The 21,649-nt window shown below is 57.6% G+C and overlaps 1 protein-coding gene across 3 annotated transcripts in view; it reads right to left on the reverse strand.

The window, feature by feature from the left end:
- Nucleotides 1-307: 307 nt before the first annotated feature.
- SDC3 (syndecan 3) overlaps nt 308-21,649 on the reverse strand; it is a 30,149-nt gene continuing 8,807 nt past the window's right edge. The window contains exons 1-5 of one of the 3 annotated variants that reach the window (XM_072027332.1): nt 8,842-8,985; nt 4,395-4,512; nt 3,370-3,983; nt 1,818-2,088; nt 308-1,288 (exon numbers count right to left, since the gene is read on the reverse strand). In XM_072027332.1, coding sequence (XP_071883433.1) covers nt 1,122-1,288; nt 1,818-2,088; nt 3,370-3,983; nt 4,395-4,512; nt 8,842-8,970 — 1,299 coding nt within the window. In that variant the 5' untranslated portion in view covers nt 8,971-8,985 and the 3' untranslated portion in view covers nt 308-1,121. Of the gene's footprint in view, nt 1,289-1,817; nt 2,089-3,369; nt 3,984-4,394; nt 4,513-8,755; nt 8,801-8,841; nt 8,986-21,649 lie in introns of those variants that run through there. The other 2 variants (XM_072027333.1, XM_038167345.2) reach the window with 2 other exon arrangements.

Consider the following 21,649-nt stretch of genomic DNA (forward strand, 5'->3'; position numbering starts at 1 on the left):
GAGCCCCGGCCCTGTGGCTGGTGCTGGGAGTTTGGCAACAACAAATGGAACAGAAACGCTCGGCACTGGGGCTTGCCGAAGCAGAGCAGCAGCTGAGCTGCCCCACTTTGAGCCACCGCTCTGCCCCGCTTGGTGCAGACCCCCTGCGATTTATTGCCTCTGGTTCTTCCTTGCTGCTGTGTCTCATGGCTGGCTGAGCTGTGTTAGGCATCGCCCCTGCACGAACAGCTTCTTTGCTTCCCCTTTTCCTCCCTGCCAGGCCCCCACCGAGTGCCATCCCGTGCCATCTGAAAACCAGAGCCGCTGGTGGGGCTGCGCAAGCTGAGGTTTATTGGTCACAGTGAGAACCCAGCAAAAGCACGGTCCCTTCTCCAGCCACCCAAAAGCATGGTCCCTTCTCCACCACACCCCTCCACCACCGACACCATGGAGCCATCAGCTCTCCAGCCGTGCTTGGTGCTCTCGAGGAGGGTGGCGGTGGCCAGGGCGATGCCACATGAGGCACCCAAAGGTGGCTCCTTGGTGCTCGAAGAGGCGAGCTGGCTCCATTGCTCCTCCTGTACTGGCTGTGGTGGTGTTCATTTTGTCTTCCCCCACTCCAAGAGTAAAGCCCGGGGCTGCAGGTATTCCGGCCCCTTGTGCTTTTTTCAAGGTTTGAAGCGTATCTGAGAGTCGCATCCTCTTGTCAAACAGAAGCAGGGAGCAAGGTAACTCCTGCAAAGCAACCAGTCCCACTGAAAAAATAATAAAAAATAATAATAAAAAAAAAAAAGAGAGAGAGAGGGAAATAAACCTCCCTCCTTTCCAACAGGAAAAAAAAAAAAAAAAAAAGATAAATCCAAACCAACCCCCCTGCGCCCCAGGGCTGGTACAAGGTGTCCGGATCCCAGAGTCCGATGTGGTGGTGGGAAAAGCCCCGTGAGCTCCAGCCGCCGTCCGCAAAGCGGCACGTCCTTCATGCCGAAGATGCGGTTTCTCCTTTTGCATTTTTTTTTTTTTTGCTTTTTAAATTCACAGTCTGATCCAAAAGAGAGAGAGAGAAAGAGAGAGACGGGATGGAGGAGAGGAGAAGGGAGAGTTTGGAGCAGGAAGGGGAGCGCGAGGCACGCCGGGCTCTTGTCCTACGCGTAAAACTCCTCCTGCTTGTCCGGCTTCTGGTAGGTGACGTTGGCTTGCTTGGGTTCCTCCAGCGTGTAGCTGCCCTCGTCCTTCTTCTTCATCCGGTAGATGAGCAGCATGACGAGGAAGGCAGCGAAGAGGGCTCCCACCACGCCGCCCACGATCACCGCTGCAACAGAAAGGTGGAACGGCCGTCAGAGGTGGAACCCAGCCCAACACGCAGAGCAAACAACTGGGGAACCCTGCTGGATGCTTGCCGTGTGCTTTGGGAGATGAATCCATGCTCAAACTAAGAGTGAAGGTGTTGGCCTCATGCAACAGCATGATTCAAGGAGCTAAAACAGTTTCGTGATGTTGATGGATGGGCAGGACCCAAAGGACCAAGGCACCTCTGTCCTCTCTTGTGGTCAGGGTGGCCGGTGGCATTCAGCCATCACCATAGGACATCTTTTCCCTAAAACATCCAATTTCTTCCCATAAAATTCCTCCTAGCAAACACAAACTGTGCACAGCTCCGTGCCCTCCCTGCAAGGACGGGAAGACCCCAGGGAGCCCCCAGTACAGGCACTCGAGGTGTCTACTTCAGCGGGTGACAGGGGGTTACCCCAGGCTCAGCACTTCCCCAGCACCCTGCTGAAGACCAAGCCCTCTCCTGGGGTCTGTCCATCCCCCCACCAGCCCACGACCTCCGCTCTCACCTATCAACACCTCCTTCCTCTCCAGGATGTTCTTCTGGGGGAGCTGAGCAGCCGAGCTGCCCGACTCTATCGTGTTGTCGATGAGCCCCGGCTCCGCATTCCTGCCCGGCCCCGGTGCCGATGGTGGTGTCACCACCGCCACCACCTCGTTGCCCAGCTCAGGACGAGTTGTCTCCTCCTCCTCCCGGATCTCGAAGTCCCCACTGGGGCCACTGCTGACCGGGACTTCCAGGTCGCTGTCGAGGACCGTCGACACCTCCCCTGGCTCCACCTGGGAGAAAGGACAAAGTGGAGCAGCGGACAAGGACGTAGGGGTGGTTCCTGCCTCCAGCAGCACCAATGTGGCTAGAGGAAGGACACCAAAACACCGGTGATGGGGTGGCATGGGGGATATCCCTTTGCCGTGTCGTTGCAGTGGATGGTTGGATTGCAGAGAGCACCACAGCCCCACAACTTGGCAGTCACCAAAAAGGCTGAGCACACCCGGCCTGAGACCATTCTGGCCTGCCCCCACCCAGGTGCCCAGCTCTCTCCTCTGGCTTCCTCCAGAGACCAAAGGAGAGTCGGGGGAGGCCAAGTCCCACACCCTTGCTTGGGCTCTGTCCCCAGCACAGACCAAGAGCTGGCTGCAACATCTCAGACGCCTCCTTGAAAGGCAGGAGGTGGTGCAAGGCTTCGTGTTACAGCACCACAGCAAGGCTGAGGGTTGGATGCCATCAGATGAGCCCCCCCAAGCCCCATGGATCCCCTCCCTCTCCTTCTCTCCCTTCATCCTGCTCTCACGGCTCCCTCAGACCACTACAAATGCAGACGAGCAAAGAGCTCCTTGGGGATGAAGCTGGGGATGGCGAGACGGGGCCCTCTCCGTGTCACACTGCCCCTGTCATGAGCGCACGGCTCGCTGCTTCCGCAGGCACGCGGTTTTGTGACAGAGATTAATTGAAGGTCAGCGGGAGCCCGGAGCGCTACACACATATATACGTACCCAGAAAAGAGGGACTAGTTTAGACAAATCACTCCACCTCTCAGTCAAAGCGGTTTTCAAAGGGCCCCTCAGGGGCTCGGAACGAGAGATGGAACAGCGGATTAAATCCCCAGCTCAGGACCCCCGGCGGGCTGGAAATGCTCCATCACGCAGTAATTGCAGAGCATTTGGGACTCCCAGCGCCAGGCTGCGAGCCGGGCTGCAGTAGGATGAGCTCAGCAAGTGTGTCCAGAGGAAAGCCCCTCTCTGCCCCTAAACCCCAGAGGAAAGCCCCCAACCTCCGGCCCTGCTCCCCCTCCTGCTTCCTGGTGAAGATGCTCTGGAGCAGCAGTCCCCCATCAGCCCCATCGCTACTCGTGCAGGAGCTGCCCCCCCCTCCCATCTCCCCTTTCCATCTCCCCAAATGTTCAACTCTCTGCAGAGATGGGAAGACCCCAACCCGGCTTGACCTCCCGCTGAGCTGCTGGCTCAGGATGGAGCCACCCCAAAAGCTGCCCGTCACCATCGCTTGGCTTCAAATGTGGTCCACGGGCCCTTCACTGGGCAAAAAGGGCTCCAGGCTCCTACCTGGGGGGCTTCTGTGGGTGGCAGCGTGGTGGGGCTGGAAGGCAAGGCAGTGCTTTTTTCCGTGAGGTCTGCAGTCCTGGGGGTGCTTGGTTTTGGCAGGGACCTGGGCTTGGCCGTGCTGGAGGGGACAAGCTGTGTCGTGGCCACCTCCGTCGGCGTGCTGGTTTCGAGGACAGCCGTGGTGGGCGTCTCCAGGGTGGTGGCCCTCGTGGTGGCCGCCTTGGTGACAAAGGGGGGCAGGAACCTCCGGACGGTGGTGGGCTTGGCAGTGGCCACGGTGGTGGTGCTGGTGGCGGTGGTGGTGGTGGCCGTGGTGGTGGTGGTGGCAGCTGTGGTGGTGGTGGTGGTGGTGGTGGTGCTGGGGGCCTCGCTGGCAGTGGTGCTGGTGGTGGTGGCCTTCCAGCTGGGGATCACCGGTGCCTCCGTCACCCTGGGGATATACGAGGCGCCGGTGGTCTGCTCGGGGACGGTGTCCTCGGTGGGGGACGTTTCAAAGGGGGTAGCCACGGGCTGCACCGCGGTGACGGGCAGAGCGGCTGCCGTGGTGGGGAGCGTGACGGACGTGTCCGTGGTGAGGCTGACGGCCGTCTCCAGCCCCGATTCCTGCTCGAAGTCTGAAAGGGGGGAGAAGAGCAAAGGGTGAGGCAGGCGCTTCCCAGGACTGACACCAGCGTGGCCTCAGCACCCAAAAACCAGGGGGCATGGACCCGTTGTGGGTTCAGGAGGAACCAAGGGCTGCAAATTCCCAGGTGCTGAACAAAGCCCCCCTCTGTGTTCAATGAAACCCCTAAAGCACCAGCACAGGCTATCAGGGGAGGGCTAATCCTGCCTGGTAGGGCTGGAGACCTAAATGGGAAATGGAGTCACTCAAGCCCAACTTTTGGGGCCATTTCCTTTTGCTTTGGGCCAGGAGAGGGCAGAAAGGCTGCTCTGGAGAGGGGCAAGGGGCAATCCACCCCCCCAGCACCCAGGGCCAGGCTCCCCATGGCCCAGCACCCTTCCCCAGGAGTCCTGCAGCTACTCACAGCCCGAGCCAGAGCCCGAGTAGACATCATCCAGTTCATCGTCCCCAAAGGGGTCATCGTCCCCGGAGCCCTCCAGGTCCACTGGCCTCTCGTAGTTCTCATTGCGCCAGCGCTGAGCCTGCAAACAAGCAGGGAGAGCTGTGTTAGCTGGCCCCAACGGGGACAAGGGGGTCACCAAAGTTAGGCTGGGCCCTGCACGGCCCCCCCGGGGTGGGTTACATGGGACAGGATGGGGACAGCAAGGCCAAGAGAGCGGGACTGCAGGCAGTGCTCTCCGGCTGAGCTGCCCAGAAATGTTTCTTTCCCCCCAAATAATTCTCTGTTGCAAATCTTTCAGACAAGCTGACATTTTGTGGCGAGTTCACATTGGCACTGATAACATTTCCCATGGAAACGAGCCCTCTGGAAAAGGGGAAATATATGGTTTTGGAAACTGTTAGAGAACACATTATTTTAGTTCTCCAGCTCAGTATTGTTCTGTTTTAAACGATTCTCACTTAATTCCTGGCTTAGGTGTGACAGCAACGCACGCTATCAGCTCAGAAAGTCACAGTATGAAACAATGTCAGACTTCAGATATTCCACGGCTGCTAAAACTTGAAGAGCCCTTGCTAGTAGGGCTCTTCAGCATCTTGTTTTGCAGATCAAAGTGTCTGCTGTTTGTGTTGCAAGGAAGCAGTTTGACACTTCATTACAACCCAAACAAGGAGGCTTTGATCTGTGAGATAGCATCAGATGTTTCAAGACGTAAGGAGCCAGGTTAGTGCTTAAATGTAAAACAAGGGGGTAGAAGGGTCCCCCCTCCGCTCCTACAGGGTTTTACCTCTTGACAACCACTTCGAGTTTCTTTGTTCCCATTCCAGATTGGAACAAAAATGATGTTTGAGACGTCAAAAGGTCTCGTGATAGAGAAATGTGGGGCTTGGCTCAGGCTTTGCCCCCATGTCCCTTCCCCTGGCACCCATCAGCTCGAATAGAAAAGCCCCAGCTGCCATGGGGGAAATCGAGGTGTCGTTGAGGGGTGACAAGTGACATGAGCTCCAGCAGCTTCGCAGTCCTTTCCTCTGACCCGTGGAGGACCGAGCGCCAGATGCCGGAGAGGAGATGGTAAAAGCAGGGCAAAACTGATGCTCCAAGGACCGGTGCAAATGGCTTTGCTAAATAAGCGATGTCTGACCTATAAACCCGTGCCTGACCCCACAAGGACAAAACTGCCTGTGTCTCGCTCTGGTTCCCACACGGAGCACTCGGGTAGGGATCGGAGCATGGACGTCCTGCAGAACCTCGCATCCACTGGCCTGGTGGTGGAAGCTTTGTGTGTGCCAGAGGGGTTTTATGAGCCAGGTCTTGTAGTCAGGGCTGCGAGGGAGCAGCCTGCCCCTTCCCCAGGTGGGATTTCCCTTTCCTTTTTCCAGCCCATCCACTGTGACCAGCGTGGAAAAGCAAAGGGAGAGATCAGGAGATCACAGGGGACAAGACAGGGGCTGGTTCTGTGTCTTCTGAAGACTGAGCTGCTGCAAACACAGCACAGGAGGGCCTTGGGAGGCACTGGGGGTTCTATTACTGCCCCCCAGGCATCCATAAATTATGGGAAAGGCCACCAAAATTGACGGGAGGGCAAGGAAAAATTGCAGGGTTTGGGAGTCGGGAGAAGGAACATTTGGAGCTGCTTTTTTTGCCTTTTGATTTCTGTGCTTGTTGGATACGGCACGGTCAGACATCAAAGCTTTCCAAAGAAGACAGAGATGCCCAGAAACTTGCATCTGTCTTCTTTTATGACTTTTTAAAATAAATGAGGACTAATCCTGTCATTTAATCCCAGACCTTCAGCCAGCTTTTATTCTAAAAACATCAAGGCTCCCCAAGAAACAAGGGGCTCATAGCACAGGCGCTCCCCAGCCACCCCTCAGCCCTGCCGGCCGATCCGGGCGAGCTCCCCGAAGGTCACATTCTCTCTGCTCGACCTGCAGAGCCTCGCCGTAATGGGAGCCACATGGCCCAGCTCCGCCGAGCTCCCTTAAATTGGAACCAGACGAGGCAGCTCCAGCTGTTGGCTCCCCGGCTCCCCGTGCTTGGATGGGGAAAGGAAAAGGCAAAAGGCATGGACCCAGCATGCCCCCACCTGTCCTTCCATCCATCCATCCATCCATCCATCCATCCATCCATCCATCCATCCATCCATCCATCCATCCATCCATCCATCCCATGGGAAAGGAGAGGCTTGGCGTGTGCCCTGGCCGTGTTTTGCCCAGGAGAAGAGGCAGGAGCAGTGCAGTGTGCCACCACCCTGCTGCAGAGAACCAAAGCCAGCCAAGCTTTGGGTTGGGAACATCAAAGCAACTCTGGCAGCTGCGGGTGCTGTTTGCAGACTGGGCTTGGTCCTGGCGGCCCCGTGGTGACAAATCAGTGGGGATGTCCTGGAGATGATGGAAATCGCTGCACATTGCCTGGGCCTGGGTAAAGAGGGCAGCTGGGCAAAGAGTTCCTGCAGCTGATCACAGCACACAGCGCAGCTGAGCCCCCTACACCCCACGGTGACAGAGACAAATTACCCCTCGGCTGTGGGATGAGCCTCATCCACGCCATGCCAGGGCATGCCTGGTGCTCTCCCTGCTCCCCATGGCAAAGGAAATGGCCAGTTTACGTCCAGCTGCCTAAAACTCCTGCCTGCCTGGCCCACGTGGGAATTTCCCAGCCCCAAACCCAAAAGAAGAGCTTCCCATGGGAGCAACCTCACTGCACTTTGCTCGGACAGCAGCCGAGCCCCCTCCAGGGAGTGGGATCCGGAATGGGTGAAGGGCAGGGATGCTCCAGCTTCAGGATCTGAAAACCCTGGGGCAGGGAGGCAAAAGGCTGGCCCTGCCACGAGGACACCTCCAGGTGTTCCTGGTATAGAGGGGGACGTTCTGGGGACATGGTTGTTCCCCCAAAGCCCCACACACACCTCTTGATACCCACCGTTCCCCTTCCCTTACATAAAGCCCCTCCCGGCCTGAGCTGCCCCCTCTGCAGCGCTGACGCCATCGGTCAGGCTCATGCAATAAATCTTGGGGCCAGGCGGTGTTTATTTGGATTTATTGCTGCTTAGACTGTTAATGCTCCGTGTGTCCCAGCCCCCCCGGCATCGAGGGGGGACACAGCTGGGGGGAGCGCCGATTCCCCAGCTCACAGAGGATGAGGGCTCCCAGCCTGCTGCTCAGCAGGGATGCAGCTGGCTGGATTTGTCCTGAGGAAGAAATTTCAGCCAGGCTTTATTGCTGGTGCTCAGAGTAATGCTGTGGGGCCGGCTGGCAGCACCCCTGGGTGTGCTGAGGAGACACAGGGATGTCCCCGTGGTGGGAAAGGCACCCCCGGGCTGCGATGCTACCTGAGGTCTACAGCACGCCAGGATGGGGTGTACGACTGCCTGGCAAGCCTGCTGGTGGCTGGGCATCGTGCAAGCTGCATCCGAACCCTAAAACATCAATTTAGGGATGGGGATATGTGCACAGCCAGCTCGAGCCAGGGGCCAGGAGCTCCCATCCCTGCAACTCCAACTTCTCAGGCCTCATGTCCCTTGGCAGGGGGCTCACCTACCAGCTCAGCCCTGCTTTCCTGGGGCCCTGCTTTCCCTTTGGCAAGGTCTGGGGCTGTGGGAGGTATGCACTGGTCAGCTGAAACCACCCCAAATCAGTGCCAGGCGCACAGGATTCCTACATCACCAGCTCAGAACACAGAGATTGTAAGGGAGACATCTCCCTCTGCCCCCCTGAGCCCAGGGGACCCTTCTGCTCCCGCAGCCCCCCACGGGCACACGCCGATGCCGACCCAGCCTCGTGCTGTCCCCTCGATGCCTCCACACTGGGGCTTGGCTGGGCCAGCTGGGATGCGCAGCCAAGGGGCAGCAGCAGCAGAAATCACGGCCAAGTCTGGCGCTAAGAGCCTTGGAAAGCGAGCGAAAGCTCCAGCCCTTTGGCCTGGCCCCATCAGAGCTGAGCTGGGGATTAGAGAAGCTTCGGTCCCTCCGCGGTGCCTGTGCGCAGCAAACCCCCAAGGGGCAGGTGCCCCGTCCTCTCCCTTTATCAAGGTGTGTTTATCATGGTTTTTCACACAGAAAAATGTAAAGATGGGGAAGAGGGTCCCCATGGCGCACACAGCCCTTTCCATGCACAGCAGTTCTGGGTGCTTTGCTGGGGAAACCATGGCATGGAGGGGACCTGCCACCTCCTGCGGGTGGCCACAGAGCTCCCCACATCTCAGAACATGTCCTGGGGAACCAGGATGGCTGGTTCGAGTCCTCCTAAATCCCCCACACAAACTCCTATGCACACCCTGCTGCATTCCCACTCCATGGTGGGGTTTTTGGGGAGCCGGACCCTCACCCCAAATGCTCCCCCAAAAAGTGCTGCCATGGCAGAAGCGAGCTTTGCCACTCAGCATCTTGCAGTCACACCGGGTGGAAGGGAACCTGATAAATCAATCCATCTCTAACGGCAGGGAAAGGCTGGCGAGCCTCCTCGGGATGCTCTCGGGTCCTTCTCCGGTAGCCATCGGCATGGCAACGGTCGCCAAGGAAACCGCCTCCATGGCGACGCATCCCTGGATGCAGGCGATGGGCGATGTCCACAGGCACACACACCCCAACCCCGGGCTCTGCTTCCCCAGGGGGGTCGTGGGGAAGGGAATGGCACTGGGGGGGGCACAAGGGGTGAGCTGGGGAAGAGCAACCCCAAAAAGCACAGAGCAGCTCCCAGGCAGGAGGCTCTGTGAGCAGGGAGATCCCGACAGAAAGCCCCGCACACGCTTTCCATGGGATTTAGGAGAGGGTCAGGGGATCTCCCCGCACCCCTGGATGGGGTGCATCCACCCCAGTCTGGGTGCCTGAAGTTATTGAAGACTGTGGATGTGTCTCTGGACTTGAGAATTTCCCCTGAAGGAATCAGAAGGGAGATAAAAACTGAAACGTGGTGGTTTCTGAGGCAGCTGGGATGCACGGGGACAGGGCTTGCAGGCTTGGTTCATGCCCAGAGGCTGGGCTGGCAGCAATGGGGACGAAGCTGCGTGGTAAAATCCTTTCCCCAGCACACACCTGAGGCCCATCAGCAGCGTGCACAGCGAGCGGGGCTGAGCAACCCCAGGGGCTGCGTGAAGCAAAGCCCAGGGGAAGGGGTCTCCCAGCCCAGGGAGCCCACCTGCATCCCCCACAGGGTCTGGCCCCAGCACCTAGTGTCACGTGTGGGGTTTGGGATGGGAAGGGAGACCTGGTGCAGCTGGCTGCAGACAGAGGTGGTTTTACCCCAGAATTTGGATGTCCACGGCCATCCAGCAGCCTCTGGCACAATGTGGGGCACAACATGAGGCCGAGGGGAAGGGATGCACGTGGACGGCATCAGCAGGGGTGCAGGGGACCAGCCCACTCCATGTCCCTGTGGGCAGGCATTTAAAAAGGAAAAAAAAGATTGAATCGGTGGGAAGCAGCCTGGAGAATGGGATGGGGTGGCGTAGGGGAGCATGGGGACTGGACTGTCCCCTCCTAGTCCCTTGGTGCCAAACAGAGCTTCTCCTCCAGGTCTCTGCATCCCATCCCCTGCCCATGGCCAGGGAACTCAGCTTTTGCTTGCAAAATGAATGGGAAAAAAAAAAAAAAAGAAAAAAAAAAGAAAAAAAAAAAAAGCCGAAGGCCACCTGCTCTTTGTAAGGGTCTGTTTGCACTTCTACCCAGCGGCAGCCTCAGGAACCCCCAACTACCTGCTCCCAGCAGCAGTCCCCAGCCCTGTGAGGGGCGGGACGTGGGCAGCAGCCTCCCCTTGCCAGGATGGAGCGATGCACGGGGAGGTGGCAGCTTGCAGGAGCATCACTGAGCCAGGCAAAAACAGCACCGAGCATCCCCCTGCTGCCATCCCCACGACAGGGGCACAGGGACCTCTGGATGAAGCCGAGCTCCGTGTGCCCCCTGGGATCCCACAGCACCCGGGGAGGGTGACAAAGCCAGCAGTGTTGGGAGGCTCAGGACACAGCCCCGGTCACCAACCTGTCCATGGCCGAGCACTGTTTGCTCCAGGGAAGTGCACTGAACTGAGAACATCCCCCAGGAATAGCCTTGATTATTTCTGAGATATTTTCCAGAGAATATTTTCAATTAAATTGCTCCTTGAAAGCACCTTTCTGGTGCTTTCTACGTACAGCCTTAGTAACTCATTCCAGCACATGATTTAGCGATACTATAAACAGTTGAAATAATATTAACTTGCGCATAAAGCTGAAATGAAAACACTGTTCCTGAACCTTAAAGACTCCACGATTCTTTTCCCACTACAGAATCGCTGAATTTCCGTGCTTTGATCCAAGGCTGAGTTAAAAATAAACCTGTTGGGAAGCTGCTGCTGACAGCAGGAGGACTGGTGCTGGAGACCATCGGGGCTGCTCGAGGAGAGCCGAGGAGGCCGGGCAGAGGACAGCGGGATTTTGGGGGTGCAGGATGCTGGTGGGGAGCAGAGGGGCCGATGCTCACGGCCGGCACAGATCCACCTCGCGAGCCGTGGAGTGAGCTCAGTCGAGCAGCAGCCAATTATTTTTTTTTGTAACTTTATTCTTTTTCAACCTAATTAAGCCCCCGAATAACAGCTGCCTAAGCCCCGGCGCATTTTGATTTAATAGGCCGGTTACTTTATGCGAGTAAAATAATCATTAGCAGTTACCAAGTGGCAGCAATTATTCTGGCTCCGTACCGGCTCCGCACCGAGCAGGGTGCGGGCGCTGCCCAAACCCGAGCCCTGCACGTGTGTGAGCGCTGTCACCGCCGGGTGCACAGCCCCGGAGAGGGCTCAGCTCCTCCACCAGCATCCCCTCCTGCTCCTCAGGCTGCCTCCAGCAGCATCTTTTATTCCTGTTCCTCAATGGATTAGTGCCAGAGCTTACCCCGCTACACAATAAATATCCCCGAGCCAGGGCTGGCATGAAAAATAGCAAACCTCTCGACGTAAATCGTTGCTAACACCTCATCCCCCAGCACGCTCCGCTTTCTGCCTCTGGGGAGACGGAAGGGAAAAAAAAAAAAAAAGCAAACACAACAAGCCACAAACAAAGCACCACCTCCTGCTGTATGCAAAGCGCCAAACCATGAGGTACAAACGAGCCCAGCGAGGCCGCTGCTGATGGGATTGCATCAGGCACTCGAGGATGATTCCCAGGGATGGATTCACCCCAAGCGCCAACCACCCCAGGGATGATGTGTTTTTGGGGAGGGGAAAAGCCACGCTGGGCACTACGCCCCCCCACTGATGCTGCAGCCAGAGCACCAAGCTTTCTGCCCACTGAAAACCCCAAACCTCTGGTGCCTCGGTTCAGCTGGAGCATCCTGAGCTGCTGGAGGATGAGGGACCCACGCACCCACATCAGTGCCCATAAACCAGCACAGAGGGCTGGGGAGATGTGCCCTGCATGGGGAGCATCAACAATTCCCACAGGCAGCCCCAGAAAAATCCCAGCACGTGCTGTGATCTGGGGCTCGTCCCCAGGCTGGGGTCTCCCATGGGAAGAGTGCGGCGAGCTCATCCCCACGAGGTGGGCTCAGGGCTGCTCCTTCCCGGGCTCTGCACGTTGGAGATGGCCCCGGCGGCTGAAATGCACCGTGTGGGACCTTCCCCCCGCAGCCCAGAATTGATTTAATTTGCTCGGCTCCATAATCCTATTGCAGCTTAGCATGCAAAACCGTCTCGGGCTTTTCTCACCTTCCACAAAGGCACATTTCCAAGCTGGCTCTCCGGAAAGAGACGCAGCTCTCCAAAGAGCTGGGAAATAGGACTTCAGATCTGTGCCCCCTCCTTCCGCAGACACCACCCTGTCTGCTGAGCACCTCCCCAGCACCATCCCTGCTCCAGGACCATGCCCTGGGTGTTTTGCAATTTGCATGCCCCTGTCACTCCTCCAGCTCCCTGGGGAGTCCCCGCAGCACGGCCAGGCCCCAGGGGCTCGTGTTACCCAGTCTGGGGAAGCGTTTGGGTGGGACAAGTGTCACCCAGGAGCAGGGAGATGACCCTGCTTAAATAAATGCAATGTTTGCCTGCACCAGGGGCTGCAGCAGGGCTCTCACTGCATTGCCCAGCTGATTTATTGCTCCAGCCCCCTGCGTGCACACAGGTAACCCCAGCAAGGTGGAAGCAGCTAACAGCATCTCTCTTCCTGAGCTTTATCGTCTTTTATTTCCTTTTCCTTTTCAGTTTCCCTTCTCCATTGTTTTTTTGGCAAGTCTGTAAGTCCCTGCTGCTGCTGCAACAACTTCAGGCACAGGAAAACAGGCATTTGCTGCTTTTCACCCCAAAAGCAGCACAATTTTGCAATCTCTTCCTCTGGGCCATCTTTTTCTTGGCCGGCTGCTGAAGGTTCAGCTTTCACACAGCCTCCAGCAGCGCCGGCTCCAGCAGCATTTTGGCGAGCTGAGTGTTTTGGCCCCAGCTCGCGATGCTCCACGCATCCCAATGTCCCCAGCCAGCCGGTTTTGGCTGCTGACACGCTTGCAGGTTACACCAACACCCCCCAGGTCCACCAGCTCTCAAGTGAGGAGGAAATATTTACCATCCCAGCCTCAGACATGGAGGCTTTTGCACCACCAAGGCATGCAGCAGGGCTGGGAAAACATTACGGTGCCTCCAGGCTCCCAACGCAGTGATTTAATGCCTGGGGATAAGACCCCAAAACTGAGCCCTGAGGGGATGCTGATTTGAGTGCTCCCAGGGACAGGCACTGATTTACTGCCGTGGTTTGGGACCGAGGTGGTTTGGGACCGAGGTGCCGCTGTCACAAGAGGATGTGCCCAGGTTGGGGTTAACCCGGCAGCGCTCAAACAGCCCGCAAGTGGCGAGTGTTGCTTGCCTGACACTTTGATATATGAAGTTTTTGCACCTTAAAAATAGACTGATGCGTGATCAGATACAGAGAAACCTGGTGCTGGAGCTGCAAAGGTGGTGTGAAAACCCCCCTCGGGTTTTTCGTCTCTCCCTCTGCCCAGACCACTCCCAGCAATTGCCCCCAGACACCCGGTGTTCCTGTGCCCAGGGCCACCACGGAGCAGGGTAAGGCCAGGAGCCAGCCTGGGGCCGCATCCTGGCTCTACCCAGCCCTTCTGGGTCAGACAGCAGCGGGTCCCAGCTGGGAAATTCATTCCAGCTGCATCCTTTTGGCTGCGAAAGCAGCCCGCCTCCCTCTGCACGAAGCGCTCGGGAGCAGACAGACGTTTCCCACCCCCAGCAGATTGCCACCGGAGCTCCTCGATTTAGGGAAAGAAGAAAAGAAAAAAAGGTATTTCCTCTTTCTAGTCCACGCTCAAAGAGCCGTTAGGCTATATTTATCTGCCCTGAACTTTATCTGCCGCAGTTATTCATCTGGAAATGCAATCAATCTCCTTTCCGATGGCACCGGCCCATCCAGCCCCGCTCCCCACTCCGCATTGTGCTTTTCAGCAACCTCACGTGATGTGCAATAAAAAGTAACAGAAATGCAAGTAGGAGAAACCCAAAAGGCAGCTCCCCACATGGAGCAGCTCAAGCACTGGGTGAAACCTTGCCCTTTTGCAAAGCACGGGGGGGGCGGGGGGCTGTGCAGCGGGGACCACCCGAAAGGCGGCCCCCAGGGACCCCGTCTGCAACCGCTCGGGCTCTGCGCCGCGCCAGTAAGGCTGAGGTTTCCAGATGAAAGGCAAACTCCCGAACACAACCGAGAGCGGAGTCTTGACCCCGGCGTTGCCTTCTCTGGTTACCTTGCCCAGGAAGCGCCTCCATCCCCGCAGGGCTCATTTTACTATGAAAATAAACGGGCAGGAGGGCTCGAGCCTTGGAAACGAGCAAAGTTTCTGCCGATGGACAAAAGCGACCCAAGCTGTGGCCGAGCCTTGGCTGAGTCCTCACCAGGCACAGGGGATTTTCAGGATTTCGGCACACGATGGGAAAGGTTTCAAGTTCTCCCCTCCGTGTGTGTGTGTGTGAGCAGGGCTGCGGGCGCGTGCGTGCGCGCATGCACACACGAGGGGTTATGTTGCTGGAAAGCACTCTTCAAATATTTATACAGCCTAAGCCTCATTGTTTCCTGCCCCCAGATGAAGTCCTTTTAATGAAATGTAACTAAACAAGCCGTTTCCATTCTGCCTTTCCAATGATAATTACGGCTGATACACTAAAGGGATGGCAGAGTTTCAACACCGCGCTGCAGAGAGGAAAACCAGCATCCTCGAGGCAGCTTCTCCTAACACGCAGCTCTGGCCCCGGGGCTTTGGGAGAGGGTTTAAATTTGGGCTGTGAACAATCAGAGCAGCCCACGTGGACGGGATGCTCACAAGGCTGAGGTGGCATCACTGGTCCTGGGGCAAAATCCTGCAGGAGATGTAAGTGGTGGTTTTGGGAGAGCGATGCACGCAATGATGCCCATAACTCCGGAGGGGAGGAAGAAGAAAAAGAAGAAAAAAAAAAAAGATTAAAAAAGAAAAAGAAAAGAAATATCCAAGCTGCTTCAGACCCTCCTGGGACAGACCCTGCATGGCCGAAGAGGGGAGGGTACAAGGATGCTCTCGGTGCTGCAGGTTAACCCCAACACCAGCAGTGCCCCGATTGCTGCTCACCCTCTTCCCAGAGCCCGTGGGGGATATCACCCTAATCACAGCGGGCATTTCGTTTTGTTGGGGAATAAGCAGCTGGAGCAGTGGGGCTGTGGGCAGGAACGGGGCTGGAGGTTGCAGGCTTCGGAGCTGGTCTTCATTGAGCTGCCTGCAGTGAATGCAATGCGGGAGGAAGAGCATCCTGCTGGGCTTGGTGGGTAGAGGGAAACTGAGGCACAGCCTTGATCCTTCACCTTTCCTTCATGGGAAGTCCCGTGGGGAGATGAGCAGAGCAGGAGCCCTGCAGTGGGACTGGGCATCATCTGGGGTCACAGCAGTGCCCAAGCACCACGCAGCTCCTGAGCTGCTCCGTGCCTCCAAACAGTTGCCAAAGAGCACAGGGTTCCCAAAACCTCTAATTTCCAGGCTAAAAACACATCGGGGCACCCAGCCCTGCCCCACAACCTCAGAACAAACCAGGCTCTGGGAGGCTTTTGCTCTGCAAGGATCAAAATCTGCTGAAAAAAACGCATCAAGAAAAATGAGAGCGAAGCCACAGGCTTGTTGCAGCATTTTGATATTGATTTCCTGGCTGACATCCTCGATTTGGGCTGAAAAACTGCAGAAAACAAAGGGGTTACAGACAACCCGAGGCATCCGCTGTGCTGAGAAGGTCCAAGGGAGCTGCCCAGGTGGGGGCAGCCAGGCTCGCAGGGGAAACTGAGGCACGGCGCTCCCAAAGCCTGCAGCCACCTGGGAGAGCACCCGGCACTGCACACATCAAACCCAACGCTTGTGGCAGCGACAGGGCTCCCCAGCAAACAAAAAAAAAAATGTGGAAAAGCCAAGAACACAGGCAAAGCAACCCACAAACAGACTCTCAGCCCACCGCTATTTTTTTTTCCAGCTCTAAAATTGATTAAAATAGCCCCCGTGATCTGACTTAGCTGTTTCTATTTAGGACCCAAATAAGGACTTGTGAGCCCAAAAGCTTATCTGCTTGGGAGTATTTTTTCCCCAACTGTATCAGTTGCTCTAATAAAAGCTGTGACCTCTCCCTGCAAACCTCCCGTGCCCGTATCCTTCTCCTGGCACGGCTGCAGCCACCCGGCCACCACCACGCCGACCTCTCCGCCGTGCCCAGGCTGCTGTCAGAGGAACGACAAGATTACAGCTGGCCCAACATTTGGCCAGCCAAAAAAAATTTAAAAAGCCAAAAGTTTATGCCTAGAATCTGCCTCCCTCTCCCGGTTCATTCCCATGCTCAGCGGTGAGACCTTCCCAGCCTGACACATGGCTCAGTACAAATCCTGGGTGCCCGAAGCGGTGCTGGAAAATCCCCCAGGGATGTTTTGAAGCAAAGGAAGCAGCAAAATGTGGGTGTAAGCACGTTGTGAAGCCACGGGCAGAGCCCAGACCTGGCCACAAGCATCTGTCTCGTGGTGTCCGGGTCCTCTTTGGCTGCTTGGTGCAGGTGGGGACCGCAGGGGACCCACATTTGGGTGCTGGGACCCCTCCAGCTCACACAAACCCTCGCCCTGCTCCGGCAGATTTCGGCTCCATCGCTCTGCCAGGGCTTCTTGGAGAGCAAACTGGGAGCACTGGGCTCGCTCCCCCTCGGTTCAGCGAGGGACAGAGCCGGGATTAAGGCTGCGAGCGCAGGGATTACCGCAGCCCTCGGCCGGCTCCCGGCAGATTGTGCGTGCCGTGGGGGAGGGCAGCACAAAGCCCCAGTGCCTCTGCGTTTGGTGGATTTCATGGTGTAATAAATGCAGGATTTACCTGGGGAGGCTTTAAATGCTAAAATTACACCACTGGGGCGCACACGCCGTGGCAGAAGCGAGCAACTGGTTCGCAATGAGTGGGCAACGCTCGACCAAAGGATCAGAAAATCAAAGGAGCTCTTTTTCCCCGGGAACCCACAACCCAGCCCCCACGCCAAGCAACTCCCCACCGCCAGCCCCTTCTGCCCCAGGGGAAACTGAGGCACAGGGCAAAGCCCTGGCTGGGCTGTAAATCCCCTCTGCCATCAGCATCGCCACGAGCAAGGGGATGAGTGGGTTTCCCCTGCTGCTCCCTGCTGCAGCCACAAGCACCAGCCTGAGCCCCACACCCCATAAAGCTCCCCAACACCCAGCTGGCACTGAGCAGCCCGGGCTTTGTGATCCTCCCAGCTCCCCTTCCTGCTCGCTTCCCAAAACACACGCGCAGACACAGCGCTGTTCTTGGCACCCCACAGCAGCAACCTCCTGGGCTCGCTGCCACCCGAGGCGTCCCCAGGGACACGTCTCAGGAGGGTGCAGCAAACACTGGGGTGGGGAACGCACGCTTCCCTCAGCCAGAATAAAAGCAAGGAAGGAAATCCTGGCATTGCACGAGAAGGTGGTGCTCAGCCCAGCTCCATCCCCAGCCCCCAGCCCAACCAAGCCCCCCAGCACTTCCCCAGGTGCCATCAGGGTTTCCAGAGCCACTTGGTGCATACCCAAGGGCTGACCTGCAGCCCACATCTTCACTCAGGACAGCGATATTTGCACAGGTGGAAGCTGGGGAGGTCTCCATCAGGGCATTTCCACCCACCACACAGTGGTTTCAGCAGTGTGGGTGCAAGGAGCCCTCAGCCCTGCAGCCTCAGCGGGGTGGGAGCTGCCCCAAAACCACCAGGGTGGGCACAGCTCAGACAAACACCAGGGAGTGGGTGCAGGGTTTCCTTCTCCCAGGCGTGCTGGGTTCATGCTGTGGCAGGGATGCTGGAGGACACTCAGAGGATGCTCAGAGGATATTTGGCTACTCGAGGCTGCTCGCTGTGCCTGGCTCCACTCCTTGCCCAAGGAGCAGGGACCCCACAGCCAGGCTTTAGCTGGGGAGGTCAGGAATGCTGTGATCCCCCCACAGATTGCTCCTCCCTACCCAAAAAGATGCTTTTCAGTGCTGGCAGCCATCACCCTCTGTCCCCCAGACCAGCCTTGCACGGGGCACGTCCCCAGTGGGCGACGGTGGCAATCCAGCCCCTGGGGGTGACCTGCCCAGTGTCACCGGGGGGATGCCGATGTCACTCAGGGGGGCCCAAAACCTAATTACAAGAGTCCCAACTGCTCACCTCACCCCCAGGCCCCACCACCTCCCTCCGTGCCTCCTGTCCCCGTGGTTTATCTCCCGTAAGCCGATTGCTCCCCGCAGCCAGCCCCCGGTGCCCGCCGGCCCCAGGTGAAGGGGCGCTGCCCGCAGCCAGCCCAGCAGGATTACAGGGAATTAATTACAGCCGAAACGCGCCGGGGGCAGCGGGGCAGGAGCCAACGTGCCACCCCAGAGCATCCTCCCAGGGCTCCCCGTGGAGAGGTGGCCTTGTTCTGCACCTCATTCCCAGCCACAGCAGGAGGGCCAGATCCAAACCCTCCTGGAACGTGGGTGGGAGATGTCCCCAGGGGGTTCCCTCTCGGTTTCCACAAGCAGGAACGTGCCCAGCACCAGCACCCATCCCTGGCACCCACTGACCACGTCCCCAACATGGGACGTCCCTAATTACGGCCCCAAAAGGTTTGCTGACCCTGTTCCCCAGGGGTTGTGGCGAGGCAGGGGCAGAGCCGGGGCTGCTCCTGCAGGGAGCAGATGGCTCAGGAGCCAAATCCTGCCCAGTGGGGGCGAGGAGGGGTCCAGGACCTCATCTCCTGGAGGGAAAATCCCCAAGGGGTAGGAAGAGCCCAACCAAAGGGATGGCACCAAACCGCAAATCTGGCATTAAATCTGGAGAGGAGGATGCAGGAGGAAGGGCTCGGGGTAAATCCCTGCCCTGGGGGATGAAGCAAGGGAAAATCCACGGGGAAGCTTCCCCAGGCCGAGCGCTCCCCTGCGGGGCTGGCACCTGCCCTGTCCCCAGCCAGGGAGCTGAGGCCACTGCGAGCTCTGGCCACGCACCCGCATCCTTTGGAGGAAAACCAGCCCCTGTGAGCCACGTAACCCCCCTGCCCCATCCCATCCAGGCAGATTTGATGCGTGCCTGCTCTTTTCCAGGCTTAACCCCCCCAGCACAACACATCCCACCCGACCCACGCCTTGGGATGGCGCAGAGGGGACGGGAGCTGATGGACGAGGCTGGAGGTGGTGCTGAGCTCGCTCCGTGCCTGCCACGTGTCCCACCGTGGATTACAAAATCCCCTGGTGTCCTCCCCCAAATCACGGCCACAGAGGGTTTGCCACACCGGGGACCACTACAACATGGGGTGTGTGAAATACGGGTCAGCCGGCGCTGCTGTTAAACACCTGGACGGTTTCCTTTAATTAAGGGGGAAAAAAAAAAAAAAGGAGAGCTGGCTGGGAACCAGCTGGGGGGGGTCCAGCCCCAAAACCTTGCAGGTCCAATAGAGCAAAACCCTTCCCAAAACACTTCCAGGAAGGTCAGGAGCAGGAAAAAAAAATCCCAAAGCCCAGATTATTGAATGTGGGGTGGGGAGCGGGCAGCCACCAGCAAGCCCATCCTGGTGCTTTAGCTGCACCACCTCATCCCCTTCCTCGCTTCCCAGGGAGCACAATGAGCAATTGTTTTCTGGCGCCACCGGGGAGCCCAAAATGACCTCACTGCTGCTGGCGGGATGAGGTTTGGGGTGGAAATGTGCGGGCACAGGAGGGGAATTATCCACCCGTTACAGGACGTGGGACCTGTGTTTCCAAACTCTTTTCTGCAAGGCTTCCAACGAGGGGATGCAAACGCCCACCTCGGAGAGCCCTCATCTCTGCCCCATGGTTAGCTGGGGACATGGGGACAGCTCCTGCCCCCGGGGGGGATGCAGCCCAGGGGCCACACGGTGCAGGTGGGCGCTGCAGGGGCTGAAGCGCACCCGAGACCCCCCCTCGGGGGCTTCACAAAGAAGGGGCACGGGGTCGGTGTGTGCCTGGGGCTACTCTGCCAAAACCACAGAGCAAAAAGTGCCTTAATGACCACAATAAGCAATTGTGGGATGATTTTTTAATACCGTTTCATTTTCTGGGCTTGGTTTAATTGTGGTTATTTAAAAGCCACCAGAAAGCCCTGACACCAGCGGGCTCAGCACCGCTTGGGGGATGCAGGAAGCATCCTGTTCCAGGCTATAGAGCAAGCATAAAAAAGGCAAGAAATTCATTTTTTTAAAAAAAAAGGACTATGAGGGGCAAGGAGGGCAGCTTTGTCCATCCCACATTTAAGCACCTTTTAAAGGAAAAAAATGACCAGTGTCCTGGGTGAAGCATGCCACGAGAACCATCCCGTACCTGCTCCTAAAACTGCTGCAGCTCAATTACCGGAGCCCCGCTGCCCCTCCCAACCTGTTCCCATGCTGAGCTGTAGCTAACGAACCTCCTAATAATGATTAATCAGGAACACATCAGAGCCTCCTGCACGCAGCTTTGCTGCTTGGAGCCTTACACAGAGCCCCCGTCCCAAACTGCAGCTCCCCCGACCGCTGCTGGAGGAAGGGGGGGCTATTCCCAGGCCTTTCCCAAACAGCATTTAATTAGGAGTAATTAATCCAGGGGGTGCTTTGCTGCCCGCTGTCCCCAGCAGTAGGACGCGGCGTTTCTGAGCCTGCCTGCTCTCCGCAGAAGGAGCTGTGCCCACCTTCCCCGGAGTTGTCATGGAAATGGTGATGGATGGCGAGGATGCTGCGCCTCCAAACCCCTGCGTGCCGCAGCCCCGAGCCCTGCGCTGCTCCCCCAGGGACCCGAGCAGCTGCACTCACCCTGCACCGGCACAAACGGGCACCCCGGGGGGACACGGCCGGCTTTCGGGGATGGGGACGCAGAGGGAAACGAGCCTGGGCGGGCTTCATGCTTTGCAAATGCATCTTTAAGGGGATTTATTTATTTTTTTCAGCCACGTCACTCAGAGAAATTTTTTTTCCATGGGGAAAAGTGGCGCTGGAGATGTGCAGCGCACCTGGGGTGAGGAGGCAGCAGTGCGAGATGCCTGATCCCACAGCCCCATAAGTAGCCCCGGGTTACATCCCTGTGTTACAGATGGAGGACGGAGTCAGCACGGCTGGGAGAGCCCCACGGGGGGACCGGGGCTCAGCTCAGCCCCTCTGAGCCTCCCCAGCACCAATACCCAGGGGAAGGGGCCAAGGGGCTCTGAGCAGCCACCAGTTTCCACAAGGGAGCTCAGGATCCGGCCCCACTCGTGTCATGAGCTGCAGGGGCTCAGCCAAATCTTTCGCACAGCAGAGCACAGAGCGAGGAGCTCCTGGAGGTGCCTCTGGGGTGCTCCTTCCCTCAAGGACCACAGAAAGTGGCTCGTTCCCATACGAGTGCTGCTTTTTGCCATTTAAAAAAAAAAAAAAAAAGACACAACCTGCTGCTGCCACGCATTGCCCCGCTCGCAGGCAGGAGGGAGGTTTGTGCTCCACATCCCTCCAGCAGCAAAAAGATTCAGAGCAGCTTTCGCCTTCCCCAGGAGAGCCCCCTCCCCGGCACATTCAGCATTACTCAGAGCTGTGCAGTGCTCCCAGGCTCTGCTGTTGAAGAAAAACTTATTATTGAAAGGGGGAAAAAAAAAAAAAAAACATAGCTCGCTCTCAGCTTGAGTCACCGCGAGCAGGTGAGGAACAAACGGCAGCTGCAGGAGGCTGCTCCTCGGCACCCCTTGTCGGAGGCTCTTTTCCACACCCAGAGCACTTTGCTTCACTGCCCGGCTGCTGAAAGCACGAGAGGATGAGACAAGAGGAAA

Source organism: Anas platyrhynchos, chromosome 24, assembly GCF_047663525.1.
Source record: "Anas platyrhynchos isolate ZD024472 breed Pekin duck chromosome 24, IASCAAS_PekinDuck_T2T, whole genome shotgun sequence".
Classification (NCBI taxonomy): Eukaryota; Metazoa; Chordata; class Aves; order Anseriformes; family Anatidae; genus Anas; species Anas platyrhynchos.